Source organism: Myxocyprinus asiaticus, chromosome 33 (assembly GCF_019703515.2).
Source record: "Myxocyprinus asiaticus isolate MX2 ecotype Aquarium Trade chromosome 33, UBuf_Myxa_2, whole genome shotgun sequence".
Lineage (NCBI taxonomy): Eukaryota > Metazoa > Chordata > Actinopteri > Cypriniformes > Catostomidae > Myxocyprinus > Myxocyprinus asiaticus.
In genome coordinates this window covers 27,471,488-27,493,617 of record NC_059376.1, presented here as the reverse complement: position 1 = coordinate 27,493,617, position 22,130 = coordinate 27,471,488, and the positions used below count along the sequence as shown (strand labels likewise).

The 22,130-nt window shown below is 37.5% G+C and overlaps 1 protein-coding gene across 2 annotated transcripts in view; it reads left to right on the top strand.

The window, feature by feature from the left end:
* The window catches only part of LOC127424179 (semaphorin-3F-like), a 62,536-nt gene that overhangs the window by 33,484 nt on the left and 6,922 nt on the right, over positions 1-22,130 (top strand). For both annotated transcript variants that reach the window (XM_051669140.1, XM_051669139.1), the window contains exons 2-10: positions 569-697; positions 17,615-17,775; positions 17,895-17,957; positions 18,069-18,188; positions 18,526-18,619; positions 18,767-18,886; positions 18,988-19,133; positions 19,614-19,728; positions 19,816-19,885. In XM_051669140.1, the coding sequence (XP_051525100.1) occupies positions 598-697; positions 17,615-17,775; positions 17,895-17,957; positions 18,069-18,188; positions 18,526-18,619; positions 18,767-18,886; positions 18,988-19,133; positions 19,614-19,728; positions 19,816-19,885 (989 nt within the window). In that variant the 5' untranslated portion in view covers positions 569-597. The remainder of the gene's footprint in view (positions 1-568; positions 698-17,614; positions 17,776-17,894; positions 17,958-18,068; positions 18,189-18,525; positions 18,620-18,766; positions 18,887-18,987; positions 19,134-19,613; positions 19,729-19,815; positions 19,886-22,130) is intronic.

Sequence of the window (22,130 nt, the reverse complement as noted above, 5' to 3'; positions counted from 1 at the left end):
ATAGACTGTGAAGAAAACTAGACTGTGTGTACCTATGAATAATTTGAGCTGTTGCGTTTAAGTACCTCCACATTGTCATTTAACTCGACTGCTGCTGGGAAGGTGTTTATAGCCGTCATGGTATATGGCAATAAATGCTCTTTTTTGTTTAGAGAAACTTACAACCCTGTATTACTGTGTGGAAACATTTCAGTAGTCAAACATTAAAAGCCAACAGGACACCTTTAGTGCTTTGTTTTCTTTTGGCTTTGGAACCTCTCTGCCCAGGGGTGGGACTTTTGTCAGATTTTCAGTGACCTGTGAATTTGCCATAATCTGGGTCGGGGCTTTTCAGGGTGGGTGCTCCTGTGCTAACAAGACAAGTCATTCTTTCCTTTTTGTTAAAAGAATCTCTCTTGTGTTGAGGCACATTTGTTGATTTATGCAAACACATTCAAACCTTATTTAAAATAAATATAATTACTGTCAGCGTCCATTGAATTAACTTCCTGGTATTTTACAATGCATTTGTCTTATTAGAGTTTATGTTATTACTCATGAAATGTCTTTGTCTCTCTCGCACATGCAGATCACAGTGGGTTTACTGCTGTCATTATCATGAAGATGATGCAAACGATGCTACTCGTCTTGAGTTTGTGTATCTGGGGTTGTCATGGCAACAACCGCATAGCACCCCGAGTGCACCTGTCATATAAAGGTGAGAAATTACACTTTTATTTATTTTATTTTTTACACACACACACACATATGTACAGTATACATACGTTTAAATGATACATCACTAGTGATTAAAGAGACTGGGGGTATGTAAGATGGAGGAAGTTCTCCTTTTTTAGTAATTAGATGCAGCGATGAAAGTTAAGTTATTATACATGTCATTGTCACATAAAAATTCTGCTTGTGAAGTGAACTGGCTGTCTTTGGGCTTAATAAACACCTGGAAATTATTGTATCTAAGAAGGTTCAATTATTCAGGCAGAAACATGAGACATTTAATGAATGTTTTAGATGTTTATTTTCTGATAAAACTTTAAGTAGGAGAGTCGCAACTTTTAGCTACCAATTTAAAAACAAAGGATTTTATCAACTAAACACTATGCAGTAACTTTCCTTAAAGGAATAGTTCACCCAAAACTGAAGATTCTCCCACCGTTTACTCACCCTCATGCCATCCTAGATGTGTATGACTTTCTTTCTTCAGCAGAACACAAACAAAGATTTTTAGAAGAATATCTCAGCTGTAGGTCCTTACAATGCAAGTGAAGCAGACCACTGAAGCTCCAAAAAATCATTAAAGGCATCATAAAAGTAATCCAGATGACTCCAGTGGTTAAATCCATGTCTTCAGAAGCGATATGATACAGTATGTGTGGTTGAGAAACAGATCAATATATAAGTAATTTTTTACAATATATCTCCATGTTCACTTTCACATTCTAAAATTGAAAGTGGAGTTTTAAAAAAGTTTAACAACTAGAGTTGTATGGATTACTTTTATGCTACCTTTATTTGATTTTTGGAGCTGTAAAGATCTGGTCATCATTCAATTGCGTTGTATGGACCTACAGAGCTGAGATATTCTTCAAAAAATCTTCATTTGTGTTCTGCAGAAGAGTAGAAGAAAGAAAGTCATACACATCTGGGATGGTGTGAAGGTGTATATATATATATACTGTATATGGTTTATATATATATATATATATATATATATATATATATATATATATATATATATACACACACACACACACACATACACACGCACATTAACCATATTTAGAAGCACAGTTTGAAATATATTGAATGTTTTTTAGATTTTTTATGAAATGTATTATACTTTGTTTAATATATTACTCCACAGACCCCCAGTTGAAAACCCTGGTCTTAAGCAATTAAACATTCACATTTGAAACTGTTACATTTGGATTTGTTCCCTAAATTAATTTCTTAAACCTTTTTAGTATTTATCTGTGGAATCTTTGGGTCTTCTAGTGTTTATTTTGCAGTTCATTTGAAAAAAATGGTTTGAGTTTTCTCAAAAGACTGTGGAATTTTTTTTTCATGCTTTGTGGAGCTTCTGAGCACTTTCTGTCATCAGTGGCTTTTTAATGGCTCTCTTTTTACTGTTTCTCTTGTCACAATCTCTCTTTCTCTCTATCACTTTCTCGCTTCCCATCTTTCTGTTTATGTTTTGTATCTGGCACAAGCATGCCTCATCTCCCAATTAATGCCCCAGAGAGGGACTACCCATCATCCACTCTGCAGGGGGATGTGTCACGGCAGGGCACAAAGAGATGCAACCAGAGCAAGGCAGATGTTTGAAGTTTAAAAGTCAAATCTTACTCGCAAAAGCATTTGCATTTTATTGCACTGAGCATGCATACGGCGGTCAAATACCGGAGTCAAAAAGAAACAGTAGAGTTGTTGAAAAGATATTGTTTTATATAATGAAAGACACTTGGCATGAAAGGCACTTGGCACAGGCACATGCAGACACATTTATAAAACGCAGAGGCACAACAGGTCACCGTCTGACATGAATTTACTCTCAGTTCTCTGAAACTGTCACACACAACCAGCAGGTGTCTCTGCAGTGGAGCCCCATTCCTTTGTATAATCCATCAGAAAGTATGCGCACACACACACTTACAGTCTCCTCCACAGGGTATTTTAGTACACAACCTGGTGATGTGTGCCAACCTGTGCCAGTTGAGCAGGCAGAGCTGCAGTTATTCATGAAACGCTACTGTCAGGATGCTGGTGGGTTTTGCTGCAGTAAAGTGTAGAGCAGACAAGAAAGGTTTACTTTTTCTTTTTCCCCCCTTAATAATAGTTTTTTAATTCAATAAATGTTGTACGATTTGTGTTTCCACCGTAAATGAATTTTGTCACCCATTAATGAAAATTTTGCAGTTATCCCTCATGTCGTTCCAAAGCTGTATGACTTTCTTTGTTTCATGTAACACAAAAGGTTAATTTTTAAAGAATATCCTGGTCACTTTTTTCATTATAATTATATATAATATAACTATATATAAAGTGAACGATGATTGGGGCTGTCACACTCTAAAAAGCACCATAAAAGTATCATAAAAGTGGTTCATACGACTATTCCCAACAAAATTACTATCGTATGGCTTCAGAACACTTGGAATATAGAATGGATCATATAGATTACTTTTATGATACCTTTATGGTGCTATTGGTGTAATTTTGGAGCTTGACAGCCCTAGTCTTTATAATTTTTTCCATGGAAGAAATAAAGTCATATGGGTTTTGAATGGAATGAGGATGAGTTAATAATGAAATACTCGTCATTTTTAGGTAAACTATTCTTTTTATCTTGCCGGTCACATAATCACATCTTTGTTGCTCATAATGAGGTAATGACTCTGATTTACCAATTAATTATGTGTTTGCACTCAGATGTCAAGCCTTGAAAAATAATTAATAACTGTCACTCGACTCCACCATATCAGGTCGGCAATGACAATGACTGAGACAGGAGGTGAAACGAGTCGATAGATGCAGGGCACACTCTTATGTCTGTGTCTCGTTTGGAAGGATGCGTCCTCCGGAGGTCACATTTGTCGGCCGCATACGTCATCGAGGCTGTCTCATTTCAGAAAAGCGAGTAGGACACTTCGAATGCAGCCTTCGATTGCGACCTTCTTTCATGGGAATTCGGAGGATGCATAAGGTGTATCCTTCGTGGGCATTCACAACACACAATTCTTTGCTTCAATGGAAATGTCTAAAAAAATGATGCCAATTTGCCCGTAAATATGATGTTCAAACGCAAGGAATGTTAATTCCCAAGTTGAAGTACCTCAGTAGATGGGTACAGAGTATATAATATGTATAATTATATTAATATATAAATAAAATAAGGTATAAAATAAAAGTACACCTGTAAATTCTATTTTCTTTTCTCTTTACATCATTATAACTCTCCTAAAATGTACCTCATACATTCCCTTCCAGAGGGACTTTGTTCCCTTCTCACTCAAAACGCTTGCGCTTGTTAAAGAGTGGCGTGCTGTCATAGCAACTATGTTATGTTCCATTTCCGTTTGTCCTACGAAGGCTGTCTTGTTTAAACGAGGCTTGTTTAAAGGAGGACACTCAGTATACTGCAGCCTTCAAAGGATGTGTCCTACATAGCATGCAGTCTTCCAGACGAGACACAGCCTATGTATCACATCTGTCCTTATCGTGCTTTTTTCACAGAGACATTTACTTTCGTTATGGTGTAACACATGTTAACACTTGAGTTTAAATAAGGTGTTTGTCCATTTAATTAATTGTGTTTTTAAGACTTGAAGTTCTTTTAACTTGACACGGCATCAAACAGTGTGATGCTCCTTCACGAAACGCTGAAATAATAGTAAGACGTGACGCACTGGTCAATAGATGAACATCTAGTGCATGTTAACATAGAAAAACAATTGAAAAACAGCGCAAACAGAGACCCCAAAAAATATATTTTTGCAAGGACTATTCATGTCTTATATGTAAAACTTATTAATGAAGAAATAATATTAGGAGTCGATCTTAATGACAAGAAAATTTATTTGACTTAGTGTTTTATTCTACCCCACTCTGAGAGAGAGAAAAAGTACAAAAAGGGTTTATATTTGTCTTTGAAATATAGTACAGGTATGTGTGAGTGTCTGAAAGTTTTGTGTGTGTGTGTGTTAGCAAGGGTGATTATAACCCTGGGTTGTGTGGGGTTTTAATGTGCATAGGTGACAGTGGGATAGATCCCTGTTCTGAGAAACGGGATCGGGCCATGTCATTTGAGGTTTATTATTAGCCTGTGTGGTTGCTGTGTTTACCCCAGCCAAAGCACAGGGAAGCCCCCCAAAGCATGGCAGGGATCACTGCCAGCAACCTGCTCCAAAATACCACATAGACAATGTTAGGGGCTTCAGCCAGTGTCATCCAACCTGAATCCTTCTCCACCACACAGCAGAGCCACTGGCTTTTCAATGACTTTGTCAGGATCAGGCAGGGCAGGGCCGGTCCGTTCATGGAGGTGTGCTCCAACCGCCTGATAGGTCCTACGAAGTGGAAGTGAGATTCCTATCCAATGGGGAGCGTTTAGTTGGAAGGGCACTTCAAACGGCACAGGGAAGTGTTTCCCAAATGGGGGTTCGCAAAGGGAACTTGGGATTTGTGTGACAGTGTAGAGATTGTGTACGAAAATATATTTTAATGTTTATGGATTGGCCCCCATTCACTTCCACTGTAATTGCCTCACTGTAACCCAAATTTTTGCTTTTTTTAAAGAAAAGGAGGGGCAAGTCAAAATTATACTTTTTTTGGTAATCAACATTATGCCACAAATACTGTCGATTGAGCTTACCTTGTATTGAATCAGGAATATTCCTTTAAACAGCAACAGTCATTTAACTTGTGGGTTACAAGTCTGAAGAAATATACTGTATTAATTTAAATATATAGCAATACATTTTTATAAGAATACACATGGAGGTATTATATAAATGTATTTATATGGATTTAAGGTTATTTACAGTACATTTATTTGCATTTACACGAGTATATTGTGAAATATTACATGAACCCCATAATCAGCTTGACTTGATGACATTGTAGGGAATTCCAAAAGAAAGAAATTAGTCAAGTGAAGTGAACTTCAACAGATATCCCGTACTCAGTGAATAGGGAGCAGTTAACACTGCGCAGGGACCCTGCGAATTAGAACACAGCTCATCACTCCAGGCCTGTTGGTTCTCTTTGGAACCAGGCCACATTCTCAGAGTGGCCCTTAGTACAAAACTGACAGCAATGCATATTTGTAAATGTGAGAAACTTCTCTGGAAAGAGTAAGTGGATAAATAAATTCTATAAATCAGAAAACAATCAGGATTATGACTTCTGATGATCAGAAGTAAACCCCTGGGAGGTGATTTTTCTTCTATAATGTGTATTCATGGAAGTGGCTTCACACAGAACCCTGAAGATCTAGTAGGAGTTAAAGATATTAGTGATTAATTATTATAAAATTATAACTATACAAATCTGAATTCATCTTGGCTAGCTTCTCAAATAGTTACAAAACATAAACTGAGTTTATTGTAGCTCCTGTGTGAAATCATTATCTTCATTGTGCTGTTGATGGGAATAGGGAGGCATTAATAACTTTTTAAAATTGTAAGTACTATTCACATCTAAAATTAGTGACTTCTTGTACTGGTGAACTGAATATAGCCTAGATGCCTCTTTGCAAGAAAGAGGGCATGTTGGACCAGCTTAGCTTAACTGTTGAAGCTGGTCAACCAGCATGGCTGTTCTGATGAAGCTGGTTGACCAAGGAACTCCAGCATCCATAGCACTTCATGCTCTGTACTGTTTAGCAGTGTTGTCGTATGAAAGCCCTAAAAAATATTACTAATGGGTTCTTCTCTCATATATGACCATCCAAGTACCTGGTGCCAAGTGTTTGTAGGCAGATACTCAGAGGAATTCCTCACTCAATGATACACTTTAGCTTGATGTCCTTTGAAAAAAGCTTAGTCCATGTCTAAGTAATGATCTAGACTTTTTTTTTTTTTAAATCCAGGGCACAGTGGCATGGGGTAACCATTTTAACAACACTACTAAAAGCCTGATCTTTGAGAGTTCACATGATACTTTGTACCCTCTGTCCTAGTCTTTTGGCATTCAGCCTACAGTTCTTTTGGCCATCAGCCACAAATTAAACAATACTAAGCTGGTTTGAAAACTTTGCTGCATTGTGTCAGATGCTGGACTAATCTCATTCACTGGAGTTTTAGCTCATTAAATTTGGTTGAGAGCAGTAGTCACAGCAGAGCAGATGTTCAGATGCTATGTATGGATCAGTTTAGAAGCAATTCCTGTCAGAATTAAACTGTAAATGTGGCACAGGGGCATAGTTTTAAAGGCTAAATGTATTTTATTCACAATGGAAAAAGGTGTAGGGACTAGTTTGAAAAAAAAAAAAAAAAAAGAAGAAATAAAAGCATATGGTTGCAACAGACTATGCTAATCCACAGATTACATGCTCTCCCAGATATATGGATGCCTGTGAACAATAATGTGATCTGATCCCTCTTCCTCGTAATATGTCAGACTAAAATAGAGATACAGAGAAATATGTTGGGTGTAGCATAATGGTTAGGAATTGGGATTGCTTACACAAAGGTCACAGGTTGTGACAGACACTAAACAGTGAGCTAGATAACAGTTCACAATCCATTAATGGACCATTGTGTCTAGAATTTAACATGTATTAAATAATCAATAGTTTAAAATGTTTGTGTTTTTATAAAGTTTTCTGAAAAAGTGTGGTGAATGTTTTGTGTTCCTTTAAAGTTTTGTTGTCACACAGGAGCTTCAAAATTAATATTTCTTTTGATGGCTGTGTTAATGGTTTTGTTAGTAGTTAGTTTAGAGCAGGGTAACTCTGGAAAGCTCATGGGCTGCAAAGCTGGATCCCTGTTGCCTCAAGAGCTGCACTCATATATTTTTATAGTGTGTATGTGTATATATATATATATATATATATATATATATATATATATATATACACACACATACACACACACACACACACACACACACACGCTCTCTCTCTCTCTCTCTACTGGTCAAACGTTTTGAAACACTTATTCTTTATTATAATATATAATTTTTTTTTTTTTTCACATTTTAGAATAATAGTAGAGTCATCAAAACTGTGGAATAACATAAATGAAAATATGAGAATTACGTTGTGACTAAACAAATTCCAAAATAAATCAAAACTGTGTTATATTTTAGCATTTTCAATGTAGTCACCCTTTGCCTAGATACACACACACACACACACTGCTCTGCAAAAGTATTTGCCCCCATCCTGATTCCTTCTGTTTTTGTGTATATCTCATACTAAATTGTTTCAAAAATTCAAACAAAATCGAACATAAAACAAAGGCAATCTGTGTAAACACAAAATACAGTTTTTAAATTATGTTATTTATTGATGCAAAAAAAGTTATCCAATACCAACTGGGCCTGTGTGAAAAAGTATTTGTTACTAAATCCCCAAATCTATGAAACTGCATTCATAATGGGGTTCAGCTGGACTAGACACACCCAGACCTGATTTCTGCCAGCCCTGTTCAATCAAATCAACACCTAAATAGAACTTTTTCAGCAGCATGAAGTTGTCTAAAAGCTCTCACTCAGTAGCACACTATGCCAAGGTCATAAGAAATTCCAGAAATGAGGAAAAAGGTGATTGAAATACATCTGTCTGGGAAGGGTTACAAAGTGAGAGCCATTATCTCCAAATGGAGAAAACTTGGCACAGCAGTGAACCTTCCCAGAAGTGGCAGACCTTCCAAAATTCCTCCAAGAGCATAGCGATGACTCATCCAGGAAGTCACAAAAAAGCCAAGGACAACATCCAAGGAACTGATCAATAAAGGTCACTGTTCATGACACCACTATCAGAAAGACACTGGCCAAAACTGCCATCTATGGAAGAGTGGCGAGGCAAAAACCACTGCTAACACAGAAGAACATTAAGGCTCTTCTGAATTTTGCCTAAACACACCTTGATGATCCTCAAATCTTTTTGGAGAATGTTCTGTGGGCTGATGAGTCGAAAGTGGAACTGTTTGGAAGACAGGGGTCCCGTTACATTTGGCATAAATAAAACATAAAATTTCACAAAAAGAACATCATACCTATGGTCAGGTATGTTGGTGGTAGTGTGATGGTGTGGGGATGCTTTGCTGCTTCAGGGCCAGGGTGACTTGCAATAATTTAGGGAAATATGAATTATGCTTTCTACCAGAAAATCCAGAAAGAAGAACGTCCAGTCATCAGTCCGTGAGTTGAAGCTTAAGTGCAACTGGATTATGCAGCAAGACAATGATCCAAAGCATAGGAGTAAGTCCACCTCTGAATGGCTCAAAAGAAGAAAAAAATTCAAGTTTTGGAGTGGCCTACACTAAGTCCTGACTTGAACCCAATTGAGATGCTGAGGCAGGACCTTAAACGGGCAGTTCATGCTCGAAAACCCTCCAGTGTGGCTGAACTAAAGCAGTTCTGTGAAGAAGAGTGGACCAAAATTCCACCTCAGCATTGTGAAAGACTGATCTCCAGTTATCGTAAGCATTTGGTTGCAGTTGTTGCTGCTAAAGGTGGTACAACCAGCTATTAAGTTTAAGGGGGCAGCAATTTTTTTCACATGGATGATATATAGTTGAAGTCAGAAGTTTACGTACACCTTAGCCAAATACAATTAAACTCAGTTTTTCACAATTCCTGACATTTAATTGTAGAAAACTTTCCCTGTCATATGTCAGTTAGGATCACTACTTTATTTTAAGAATGTGAAATTTCAGAATAATAGTAGAAAGAATTATATATTTAAGCTTTTATTTCTTTCATCACATTCCCAGTGGGTCATAAGTTTACATACACTTTGTTAGTATTTGGTAGCATTGCCTTTAAATTGTTTAACTTGGGTCAAACGTTGTGGGTAGCCTTCCACAAGCTTCTCACAATAAGTTGCTGGAATTTTGGCCCATTCCTCGAGACAGAACTGGTGTAACTGAGTCAGGTTTGTAGGCCTCCTTGCTCGCACACGCTTTTTCAGTTCTGCCCACAGATTTTCTATCGGATTGAGGTCAGGGCTTTGTGATGGCCACTCCAATACCTTGACAGGTTATGTCCATATAGGACTTGTTTTTTCTGTGGATATAGATACTTGTCTACCTGTTTCCTCCAGCATCTTCACAAGGTCCTTTGCTGTTGTTCTGGGATTGATTTTCCACTTTTCACACCAAACTATGTTCATCTTTAGGAGACAAAGGTCTCCTTCCTGAGTGGTTTGATGGCTACGTGGTCCCATGGTGTTTATACTTGCATACTATTGTTTGTACAGTTGAACGTGGTACGTTCAGACATTTGGAAATTGCTCCCAAGGAAGGACTTGTAGAGGTCAACTATTGAATTTTTTTTTTATCTGATGTCTTGGCTGATTTCTTTTGATTTTCCCATGATGTCAAGCAAAGAGGCACTGAGTTTGAAGGTAGGCCTTAAAATACATCCACAGGTACACCTCCAATTGACTCCAATTAACCAATCAGAAGCTAATTGGCTAATTGCCTAAAGGCTTGGCATCTTGCCAAAACTATAGTTTGCTAATATGAAATCTGTGGAGCAGTTAAAAAATTATTTGTAATGACTTCAACCTAAGTGTATGTAACTACTGATTTCAACTGTAGGTGTTAGATAACTTTTTTGCTTCAATAATATTTATATATATATTGAACATTTTGTGCTGTGATGAGTGACTCAAATTTGAGAGAGCGCATGTTTGATTGACCGATCACGTGTGCGCATATACTTTGAATGGACGCACAGACTGACCACCACTCTCATGTAACATCAGCTATGCTCAGATATTCTTTTGTTGTTTATTTCTATCGTTACATTGTTTTGCAGTTTATTTATCTCTCTAACTCTACTATGATTCAGCGATACAGTGATCTACAGTAAATATTCTTGTAAATGGACACCTCACAATTTATAGGCTTACACATCCAATATGCTATTGACAAATATATTTTTGTTGATTAAATCATATTGCGGGCCCTATTAGATTTCTTTAAAATAATTATTTTGCTAGAGGGTGATAAAGTCAGTGAGGTAGAGCAGGGTTTTGGAAAGAAGCTGTCAAAATTTAGACAAGGCTCAAACTAGAAATGTCCAAAAGAAATATACACGCATGGATAGTTCACTGTACTTTTTTATACAGTCTGTGTCTATTTTCTGAGCAGACTAAAGTAAACTGCTGACACAGCTCCTATCATGGCAGTTTTTTTCAGACTTTTTTATGAGGTGTCCTTATTCACAAAGGCAGTAACTGCTGTTCTACTGCCTCCAGAAAATATATGCTTTTTTACAGGCAATAGAGGGACTAAGCAAGGGGCAACTTTCTCCAACTCATTGTTCAACATATTACACACTTATCAGTTTATCTCTGTGTGTTAGTCCAGAGATTGTTATAACCACAGTGTTTCCCTGTACTTAATTATGAGAATTCTGGACTAAAGTGCTCCTCCTCTCAAGAGCTCTGAGACCCTTATGAGTCATATTGACCCACTAAATTAAACCAAACCTCTCAGATGATTTGTAAAAATATGATGTACGTTTTATTATTTAGAGCCACATTTGCTTTAAAGTCGTGATTTCGTGTGGCTGGTTGTTTCGCATTTCTTGGACAAAGACTTGTTTTTGGTGATGTCATCTGAGTGGTTTAATGTGTATTCAAATGATTTTATAGCCCATTTAAATGAAATCAAAGCCAAAAAAAAAAAAAAAAAAAAAAAAAATCAGATCAGACGCTGTTTTCACAGATGCTGTTTCTGTCCAACAAGGAAGTCATAACAATTGTGACATATTTCAATGCACAAAACACCTTAATACATTGAAAAAAATATATTTAAAAAAATACCATATATTCTCATTAAACACACTGTAAAAACAAAAGTGGAAAGACCTGTTTTTTTCTCCCCCCTTTTTGCTTTTGTCTTAATCTGTCAGGTCATTTTAGGCCACATCCACAGACAGGTTTTCATTTGAAAATGCATCAGTGTTGCAGTGTTTACGCCTCTCATCCACACTAGAACGGCATTTTTCTATGTTTTGAAAACGCTCTCCATTATTGCATGCTTTGGAGAATGAATACATACTTAGGAAACTGAAAATCAAGTTTTTTTTAACAAAAACGGATTAGTGTGGATGTGGCCTGATTCTGCACATTGAAATCCCAAATAATGCTTTTGTGGATCGCTGGTACCATCACTGTAGCTAGAAGAAATGTTTGGGATGTTGTGAGTGGAAAACTTGACTACATTTGTCCTCCATAAATAATGCTATTACACTCAATTCTGGCTGTAGTGCTGACCAGTAGGCAAAGAACTGTAGACTCCAGTGGCAGTAATCCTCAAACTAATAATTGATAGAGATAATCAAGTGTGTAACCAGGTGCCTCAGCTCCTATAGGATGTCATGTCATCAAATGTACACACATACCCACAAAATTGTGATTAAAAATGCTTCTTACAGCAGTTAAGGAAAGCAGTTTTACCCAGAGCTCAATAAGATTGCAATCTGAGACATTTGCTAAGATGATGACATGCTGATTACTGCACTGATCACTTCAGGGACTTCAGTAAGTGCTAATTAAATGTGAGAAAAAATATATTTTTAAAAACGAATAAAATTGTCACGCTTTGAACGGAAGGAGGACAAAGACAGGAGGTGGAGTGAACCCAAGTGTAGTCGTTCAGTGATAAAACAAACAATATACAAAGCTACATACAAAACACTGAGCACTATTAAAGGCAAAACAAAGAAGAATAACATAAAGCTAAACTAAGAATAACTACAAACATACAGGGGATATTAGCAGTGTGATAAGGGATGACAATCTGTGCCAAAACTTGATAAACACTGAGTGAATGAGGTGAGTTTATATAGAGTCCTTGATGAGGTGATTGGGAACAGGTGTGGCTGATTAGAGTGCAGGTGAACTTGAGTAGTTGATGGCTGGAGTGGTGGGGGCTGAAGGGGGCATGACAAAAATAAGGGACTTAGGGACTTTAGTAAGTTGTAATTCTTTAATGTAATGAAAATAAATGTAATGAATTTAATAAATGAATACATTTAATGTTTTAATTGAATACATTTAATAATGTTGCATTTTTTATTTACATAAGAATAATAATGTTTTAATTTGTAATTAAAAAATATATATTTTTTTTTTTTTTTGGCAAAAATAACATTGATCACTTTGTGTCATTCCTTCCTTTGTTTGTGTCAAACTACCTCTCAACTCGTTCAGGTTGTTCATGTAGAGGTAAAGGTCAAGGTCTGACCTGATGTTTGCAGGCTGTGAGTTTGCAAACAACAACAAAAAAACAGAGCTGCTCTTGCCAAAAGATAGTGGATTTTGTGGATGAAGCCTGATGAGAGAGAGAGCGCTGAGAATAGATCTGTGGCCCCAGTGCACAGTTAGCGGTCTGGTAACCCAGCCTGCCCCTGTGGGTCGGGCCATGGAGATTCTGTACATGACTGGAGGATCACCCACACAGCTGCCAGAACCACACACATACATACGCACACCCCAGCACATTTCGCCACCTAGTTAGAGCCCTGAGGAGAACACCTAACACACACACATGCAGACACACAGACATATACACACACACTGAGACCACGCGTGATCACGTATGCATGTGTTTATGGAGGGATTCATTGACATTTACTCTCTGAATGATTGGATGTTATTTATTCATGTTATTTTTAAGGACCATGGATAATGTTAATGAAAACTATTCCGAAGACAAAAACTAGCTTTAGATAAAATACAATTACGAATAAAAATTACTTTAGTTTTAGTTTTTTCAGTCAACATTGGATGGTTCGTTTGAAGCTTATTAATCTTCCAAGCCTGACTTTAGACTGCAGGTGTATTCTGTCAAACAGACCACCCAGTTAGACGATTGGATGTTTTATTGACATATAAAACAACCAATTACAGTTTGCTTCCTCCATTTTCTGGTGTCCCCATAGGCAGGTGAAACAATTTGTGGTGGAGTTATAAGGAATAAAAACTGAAACTTACACTGAAACAAAATAAAAACTAAACTAAAATGAGTCATTTTGCAATGATGGAAAGTAAATAAACACTATTTACATTGAACAATTAAGACTACAGTGAAAAAATGTAACAAATTTTGTTTCATGTGGTAACATCTAAATTAACAGTTTTCATTCAAGTCAAAATGTTATTTAACATCAATGAATCAACTTGAATACACTAGGTTACACCACCAAAATACATTTTAAGGGTTAGATCTAGTAGAAATAGCTAACAATTGCAGGTTACCACTAATTACAGTGTAACTAAAACTTAACTGAAATTGAAAATTGAAATACAAAATTAAATAAATATAAAAACTAGTGAAATTTTCAAAACTACAATAACCCCACTGGAGTCGCTTTTCTGGTCAAATTTCTGAGATCATCTGATAAAGATCTTGTGTTACACAAGGCAAGGAGTAAAGGAAGGCTTTCTTGGAAGAACCACAGCATTTTCTTGTTCCCAGACTTTGCGAATTTGACGAGAGAAACGTGATCGATTCAAGGAATGCAAGAAACTCTTACATCAACGGAAGGTCGCTTTTGCACTGATGTTCCCGGCCAAATTGAGAATAGATACTAAGGATGGCCGCAAAATATTTACATGCCCACAGCAAGCAATGACTTTCATAAAGTCAATGACTGAGTAAGTTATTTGTAGTTCTCATGTTGCAGCTGAGTGGGCCTGACTTAGTGAACATTCACTTGACCATCTGAGGAAGCTGAGCACCTTTTTTGTTTCTTTTTGTTCTGGTTCCGCTAGCACCTGGAATTTGTTTTGTGGAATAACACTCCTTTGGGACAGTTATGTGGATGAATCTACATGCGCATTGTGCTTATGCCTCCTATTGGCTGGAGTTTGTTTTATAGATTATTTTCTGTTATTATATTTCTGTAATTCTGTCTCAAAAAATTTGTATAGAAGCACCGGACTTGAGCAATCCGATGGCAAAGTTGTCGCGGGGGCACTCGTAGGCCTTCATAGACTGTTTGTGTTTAGAGGGATGGACGCTGGTTGGCGCTGTCGTGCACTGGGTCAATGTGCACGTTTTTCTTTTTTCTGTTTGTTTTGTTCTGAGGGAAGTTCAGGTTTTGATTGTTGCACTAATGTTGGAATGTGGTCTTTATAATTTCATTTTTGACACACAATCTATTTTTCCTAATATGTCAAAATGTGAAATGTTAATTTGAGCAGATTGTCTTTCTCCACGTGGAATGTGAATGGGTTTGGGCACCCCATAAAAAGAAGGAAGGTTATTTCTTTTCTTAAACGTAAGAAATTTGATATAGTGTTTCTTCAAGAAACGCATCTTTCCCCGCAGGAAGCTGAAAAATTTGGGAAGATATGGGGTGGACATGTTTTCTTTAGTGCTGGCTCAAGTAAGTGCAGGGGAGTCATTACATTGATAAGTAAACATCTACAATTCAAATGTCTCAAATAGATTAAAGATAAATTAGGAAGAGTCATTATTGTTTTAGCAGAAATTCAGGGGCAAAGGTTGATTTTGGCTAATAGTTACACACCTAACGCTGATGATCAGGGCTTTTTTATAGATCTTGAAGGGATGTTGCAAGCCGCTGGCACCCCTCATGATATAATATTGGGAGGAGACTTTAATCTGTTGATGGACTCAGTCCTTGATCATAGTGAAAACTACAATAACCCTGTTGAGGATATCACCATGAAATGTGACCATAATTGTCTGTCTGCACTCAGACAAAATAACTCTTTGGCTGAACATGATCCAATCATGGACATTGGTTCCAGATGTTTGAAATAAGTTTTCTTAAATTAAAATTACCTTGTAATTTCAATTTAAATAATTCAAGTAGGGGGAACCTAACTGAATCAGTCGATTTTAACATGTCAAAATATCTCAAATTAAACTCTTAGTTTTATGCTATCTATTGACTGGAAATTAGCATTCTAAATACCTGCTGAAGCACTACTGAGTGCCATTTGGTCACTAGACTATGGTTAGCACAGCAATTGCTCAAAGGATAAAGCAACATATAGATTACTCAAAGTGTGGTCCTCTGAAACTCCACATTCTCCTACAAATTCTTGTAAATCTCAATATAACAAAACATTAAACACTAACAAGTCTCCCCCTTTATATTCATCTTCCACAAAGACACATACACTCACCGAGCACTTTATTAGGAACACTATGGTCCTAATAATGTGCCCGACATGATCTTCTGCTGTTGTAGCGCATCCTCCTCAACGTGTTGTGCATTCTGAGATGCAATTCTGCTCATTACAATTGTACAGAGTGGTTATCTGAATTACCGTAGCCGTTCTGTCAGCTTGAACAAGTCTGGCCATTCTCCATTGACCTCTCTCATCAAAAAGGCATTTCCGTCCGCAGAACTTCCACTCACTGGATGTTTTTGGCACCATTCTGAGTAAACTCTACACAATGCTACACAATTGGCTGATTAAATAATCGCATGAATAAGGTGTAAAGGTGTGCCTAATAAATTGGTCATGAGTGTATAATAACACTTAATTTAAACATTTACCCTCCCTGTCGAGTATCATACAAAGCATGCAGGGAACTAGAAATCATCTGCCCAGTTTCAGTTAACCAAAAAAAAAAAATATATATTTATGTCGATTAACGCAACGCGAATGGATTAAGGAAAGCTGACAAAACACTTTTTGTAGTTGAATTTAAGTTCCCTTGGTTACATTATTATTATCATTATTATTATACATTTTTTTTATTTATTTTTTATTTTATTTATTTTTTGGAGTAATATGAACATGGGAGGACTGAGTTGTTTTTTTTTTTTTTTTTAGTGAGTGAGTGACCAAAAGTTTCTGTCAAACCTGTGTACCAGAAGTGAATAAGCATCTTTATTTGATAAATTATCTAAAACCTTTTCCATTTACTGTGACCTTCCTGTCACCGGCCCAATGCTATTTCTGTTTATCCAGCGTGCAAGGCTGGACTGGCAGTTTGGTGTTTGGACGAGAGCACAGGAATACCTCTGTGATCAAAGTGGTTTGTGGTATGACACTAACATGGAGTAATTTATAGATTTGGTCTATGTCAGTTGTGCCGTTTCACTCCACTAAAATCACGCACTTACTGTCGTGCTCTCAGAGGGTAACGATGTCAGCACGTCCTCATAACCTCAGATTTATGTTTAAAGTCAACCAGCCTCTCCTTATACCCTGGCCCACCCTTAAGAGAATCCCATTATTATTTTGTGATGCATGTGATCATGTCATTTAAACCTATGTGAACACACTAAATATTTGGTGTAAAATGCTTTCTTTTGATCTGTGACGTGTCTTTGGGGAAATTAGTGCCTAGAAGGGATAGAGACAGGGAACAGACACTTAGTACACTAGAGCAAGGCATGCTCAGACAGCTGAGGCCATCTCTCATCTCTGCACCTGCTCCATTCTCCCTCGTGTCCTCCCTCATAGAGAAAGACAGAGAGAGGATTAAAAAAGAAGAGAGAGATGGAAACCACCAGCACCTGCTATGCAAAAAAATATGTCAGATAAAGAAGTGCTCCCAAACCTGTTTTCATACATTTGTGTTTATGAATGAGTGTACAGTATATGTAAAGAAATAGTCCACCCAAAAAATGATAATTCTGTTCTCATTTACTCACCCTCATGCCATTCTAAACTCACTTGACTTGACTCTCTTTGTTCCATGAAATACAAGCGGAGAAATTTTGAAGAATGTTGAAGCAGATATTTTTTCCATACAATGAAAGTGAAAGGTGACCGATGCTGTCAGTCCCTAATATTTCTTCCTAACATCTCTTTTTGTGTTACACAGAAGAAAGAAAGTAATTCGAGTTTGGAACAGTTTGAGATTGAGTAAGGAGTTTAGGAAGGGATTTGTTGATGTTATGGTAAATTCTGGTATCTGACCTGACATTTGGCTCTGTTTCTCAGAGTTACTGGAGACAAAAACCATACGACCGTTCAGTTTCTCCTTCAACACCAGTGACTACCGAATTTTGCACATGGACCAGGACCAGGGACGGCTCTACCTGGGCAGCCGCGAATATGTGGTCTCTCTGGACATGCAAAATGTCAATAAAGAACCCCTTATTGTAAGACAAAATAATTTATTACAGCATTTCATCTGCATCTCAGATTTTGGTTATTGTCTGATGATCACAGTATTTCTGTACTGATGATGGAGTATTTCAAAAAGTTCTTTTGTTTTCAGATTCACTGGCCAGCGACAGCACAAAGAAAGGGAGAGTGTAAACTAACTGGCAAAGGAGGACAGGTACACTTTTACAGTCTGTTAGGATTCAGTATTGAATCAGATCGTGAATGCATTTATTAAATCACTGAATGTAAAACATCTGGTCTGGTCTCTAATTGCTTGTGTTCTTAGGGAGAGTGTGCTAACTTTGTGCGTCTGATCGAGCCGTGGAACAGGACTCACCTGTACACCTGTGGCACAGGAGCTTATAAACCCATCTGCACCTTCATCAACAGAGGCTGGAGAGCTGAGGTACACACACACACACACACACACATTTGTTTTGTATCATGTTTCGTTGACTTCTATTGCTTTTACTTTGAGCTAATCATATTTTCCATCCCCTAACCCTACACCTACCTCTAAACCTAACCCTTACACACACCTTTTTGCAGTTTTAGGTTTTCATTATAAGATTATTTGGTATGTTTATGAAGTCTTTCATTTTTTGCTGTTTGCTGGTTGCTTGTGGGGAGATTTGGTCACCATAATGTAGGCAAAACTTGACCCACACCCATACACAACATGATGCTCACAGTTCAATCACACTCATCACATGTATGCTGTGTATGCGTGTGATTGTGTGTAGGAATATCTCTTCCGGCTAGTTCCTGGTTATGTGGACTCTGGAAAAGGAAAGTCTCCATATGATCCCCGGCAGGAGAATGCTGCAGCTCTGATCAGTGAGATCTCTCTCTTTCTTTGTTAAGAATTTCTAATATTAGGAGGAGCCTTGTGTAATTTAGGATCTTATATAATCTATCTGGAATGGGCTGTAGTCATTTCCCTATTTGTTCATTCCAAATTGTCTCTCTGTCCTTTCTCCTCAGATGGGAACCTGTACGCTGGAGTGCACGTGGACTTCATGGGTACAGATCCAGCTATCTTTAGGACTTTGGGGGACCGGCCTGCTGTCAGAACAGAGCAGTATGACTCTCGATGGCTAAACGGTATGCTTAGAAGTTTAGTGAAAAGACAGATTAAAAGACAGACAGACCACTGACAAAATAATATTTTTATCTTTTCATAAATCCCTTGATCTCTCCATCAGAGCCTGTGTTTATTAAAATCCAGAAGATTCCCGACAGTGCCGAAAAGAATGATGACAAACTTTACTTTCTCTTTCGGGAGAAGAGTTTAGACGCTTCAGGGGGCAGCGCTCCGAGCGTTCTTGCTAGAGTGGGCAGAGTCTGTCTGGTGAGAAAATCCAGATATACTGCAAAGCTGCTTCTCTGTATGGAATAGAATTACCCCAGAATGAATTCAGCCTCATGTTGTTGCAAACCCATATGACTTTTTTTCATCCGTGGAACACAAGGAGATGTTTTTTTGCAGAATTTTTGCTCAGACACCATTCACTTTTATGTATTGGGGGGGGGGAATGCAATGAAAGTGAAAGTGTGTGAGACTAACATTGTACCTAACATCTGCTTTTGTGTTCCACTGAAGAAAGAATGTCATAAGGGGCTGGAACTACATAAGAGTGAGTGAATGAGTGAACAAAATTTTTATTTTTGAGTGAACTATCCCTTTAAGCCGCATTCTGACTTAATTATCAACTTTTAATCAGGATTTTTTTTGTCATGCAAATTAGTCATGTAAATCAAATGAACCCAAGGTTTGTTTAAGGTCTAGTCTTTTATCTGTGTGTGTGTGTGTGTGTGTGTTTCTCTTCAGAATGATGATGGAGGTCAAAGGTCATTGGTGAATAAGTGGACAACGTTCCTCAAAGCACGACTGGTCTGTTCTGTAATTGGTGCAGATGGTGTTGAAACTTACTTTGATGAACTGAGTAAGGCATAGTTTTTTCTTTTCCACGATCACAGCTTTGCCATAATCAGCCCAAAGCCTGAGCGACTGCTATGTGTTTGTTTTGTAGGGGATGTTTTCATACAGAGGACCCATGATGAGCGTAACCCCATCGTGTATGCTGTGTTCTCCACAGCTGGGTGAGACATTCACTCAGTATATTACCCAAAACATTCAGGCAATCTGTAGTCTGTACATATTCTTTTAATATATTATTTTATACAGAGGTAAAGGTATAGTTCTATCAGGAAGACTTGCAGACTTGAGTGAAATTTAAGATGACATTTATTTGATGAATATAAAACAGAAATGTAATGTCTCTCTTTGGCGTAAGCCCCGTCTGGCAGTCTGAAGAAGTTGACTGTCATATCCTGCCGGAGATAGGAGGCAGGGGTGAGGAGCCTACCCCCCGTGCAGGACAGGACTCAACTGGTGGTGGTGGGGTGGTGGAGGTTGCCATGTTAGTGCACTGAAACAGCAATGTGATAGATTGTGAGCAGACATATAAAGAATTGGCATACATGTGACTGGCTAGGAGTTACCTAGCTAATGGTGCGATGATGTACAGCTGCTAGTCTTCCCGCTAGAGCTACGTTGCGCTTACATTTCACTCAAAAATGAAAATTATGAAATAATTTATTCACCCTCATGTCATTTTTTTTTTTTTTTTTCCATGGAACACAAATTAAAATATTTACCAAAAAGTCGAAGCTGCTCTTTTCGAATGAATAGCGATTCAAATTTCGGCCTTTTCCTCACACAAAGCTGTCATATGGCCTTAAAGGACTTGGAATAAAGTGCATGAGTCATATTGACTGCTTTTATGGTATCTTTATGGTGCTTTTTTGTCCTCTTTTGAGCTTGAAATCAGTGTTTGATGTAACACCACGGTTTTCAAATTGGGAGGCGCACCTCCAAAGGGGGCGCCAGAGCATGTCAAGGGAGGCACGGAGATTGATGAGAATTTCACCAAGTAAAATCAAAAAATACATAAATACAATAAAAATGTATCATGAAGATAAATGGCGTTATAATACTGTTAATGTTGAGAGAACAACATGCAGATCATGCGAGAGTGCATCCATGTACCGGTTGCGCCAGTGCGAATCTCTCCTTTTGCTCCGAAGTCCTAGGCTTTTGCTCAAATCTGGACGCGCTCTCAAATAAACTATGCTGCTCTATGAAATCTCCCTGCTCTCGCTCAGGGAGGGTGTGTGTGAGCTCAAAACGTGTCCTATGCATTTGCAAATCTATTATAAAGCCACACAGCTCTGCCTCTGATCATTCAGATTCTGACTCTGCAGATGTGTTATATTAAGGGAGAAATCATACCGGAGTTTGAGTAATCAACTCGTCATTTGGCCAGTAACCTTTTTTATTTTTTTAGAAAATGCAGCATTACGCATGGTTAAATTCGTATTGTAAGAATAATATTATGATGTAAGTGACGTGAGCAAATAAAAACATCAGTTAAACATCTGGGTAGGGTTGCACCAGCTGTGTGTAAGTTCTCACGTAAGTTGGGATGTAAAGTTCACACTAAGGGCTTAGTAACTACTAGTTAGTTTGTAACTAAGTCAGTGCTTAATTCGGTTGCACCACCTGTTCTTAAGGCAAGCCTTAACTAATATGTCGTAAGCTCTCCGTAATGTAATTCGTAGTCGCATATTATGACGTTTACCAGTATTTATCCAATAAACAGCCTTCAAATTTATACACAGAAGTGTTAAAAAGCCGTGAACTTCAATTTGATCTTGTTACGGTTGATGTTCAAACCTTGTTTGTTCACATAAATGTCAGCTGTAATAAATTATATCCCCATTAAAATACGATACGTAATAAAAGTAGATTTAATAAATAGCATATTTGCCCTATGTAAATAACAATATTATAGGAACTGTATCTAAAATAAATAAGGGGTGATAAATAAATACTAATACAACAGGCTGGAAAAATAGACATTTATTCATTTTAATATCTTATATATTTCGTATATGTTGAAACTTCACAACGGCCGATGCATCCTGAAAACGGCACCGTTAGATCGGTTTCATGCTGAAGAGCTGTTTAAATAGTACATTCTTTTTCTCTCTCGTAAATGTAAATGAGTGTAAATGCCAACACCATCATATATGTATGTCAGCCAAAACATGAGCTCATTGATGTCAGTAAATGAGTCAGCTTTTTTATTCCAAAAAGTCTTTTTAGTCTGCTGTAAATATTTAGTTTATACGTAGGGTTATGTCCTACCTAAGTTTAATGGTGCAACACCTAAATATTTAGTAGTGCGTAAATTGTGACTTAGTGCCCATTTACTCCACAACTAGGCTAAGTTTTAACTTACGCACAGCTGGTGCAGCCGGCCCCTGTTGTGACTGTCATCTT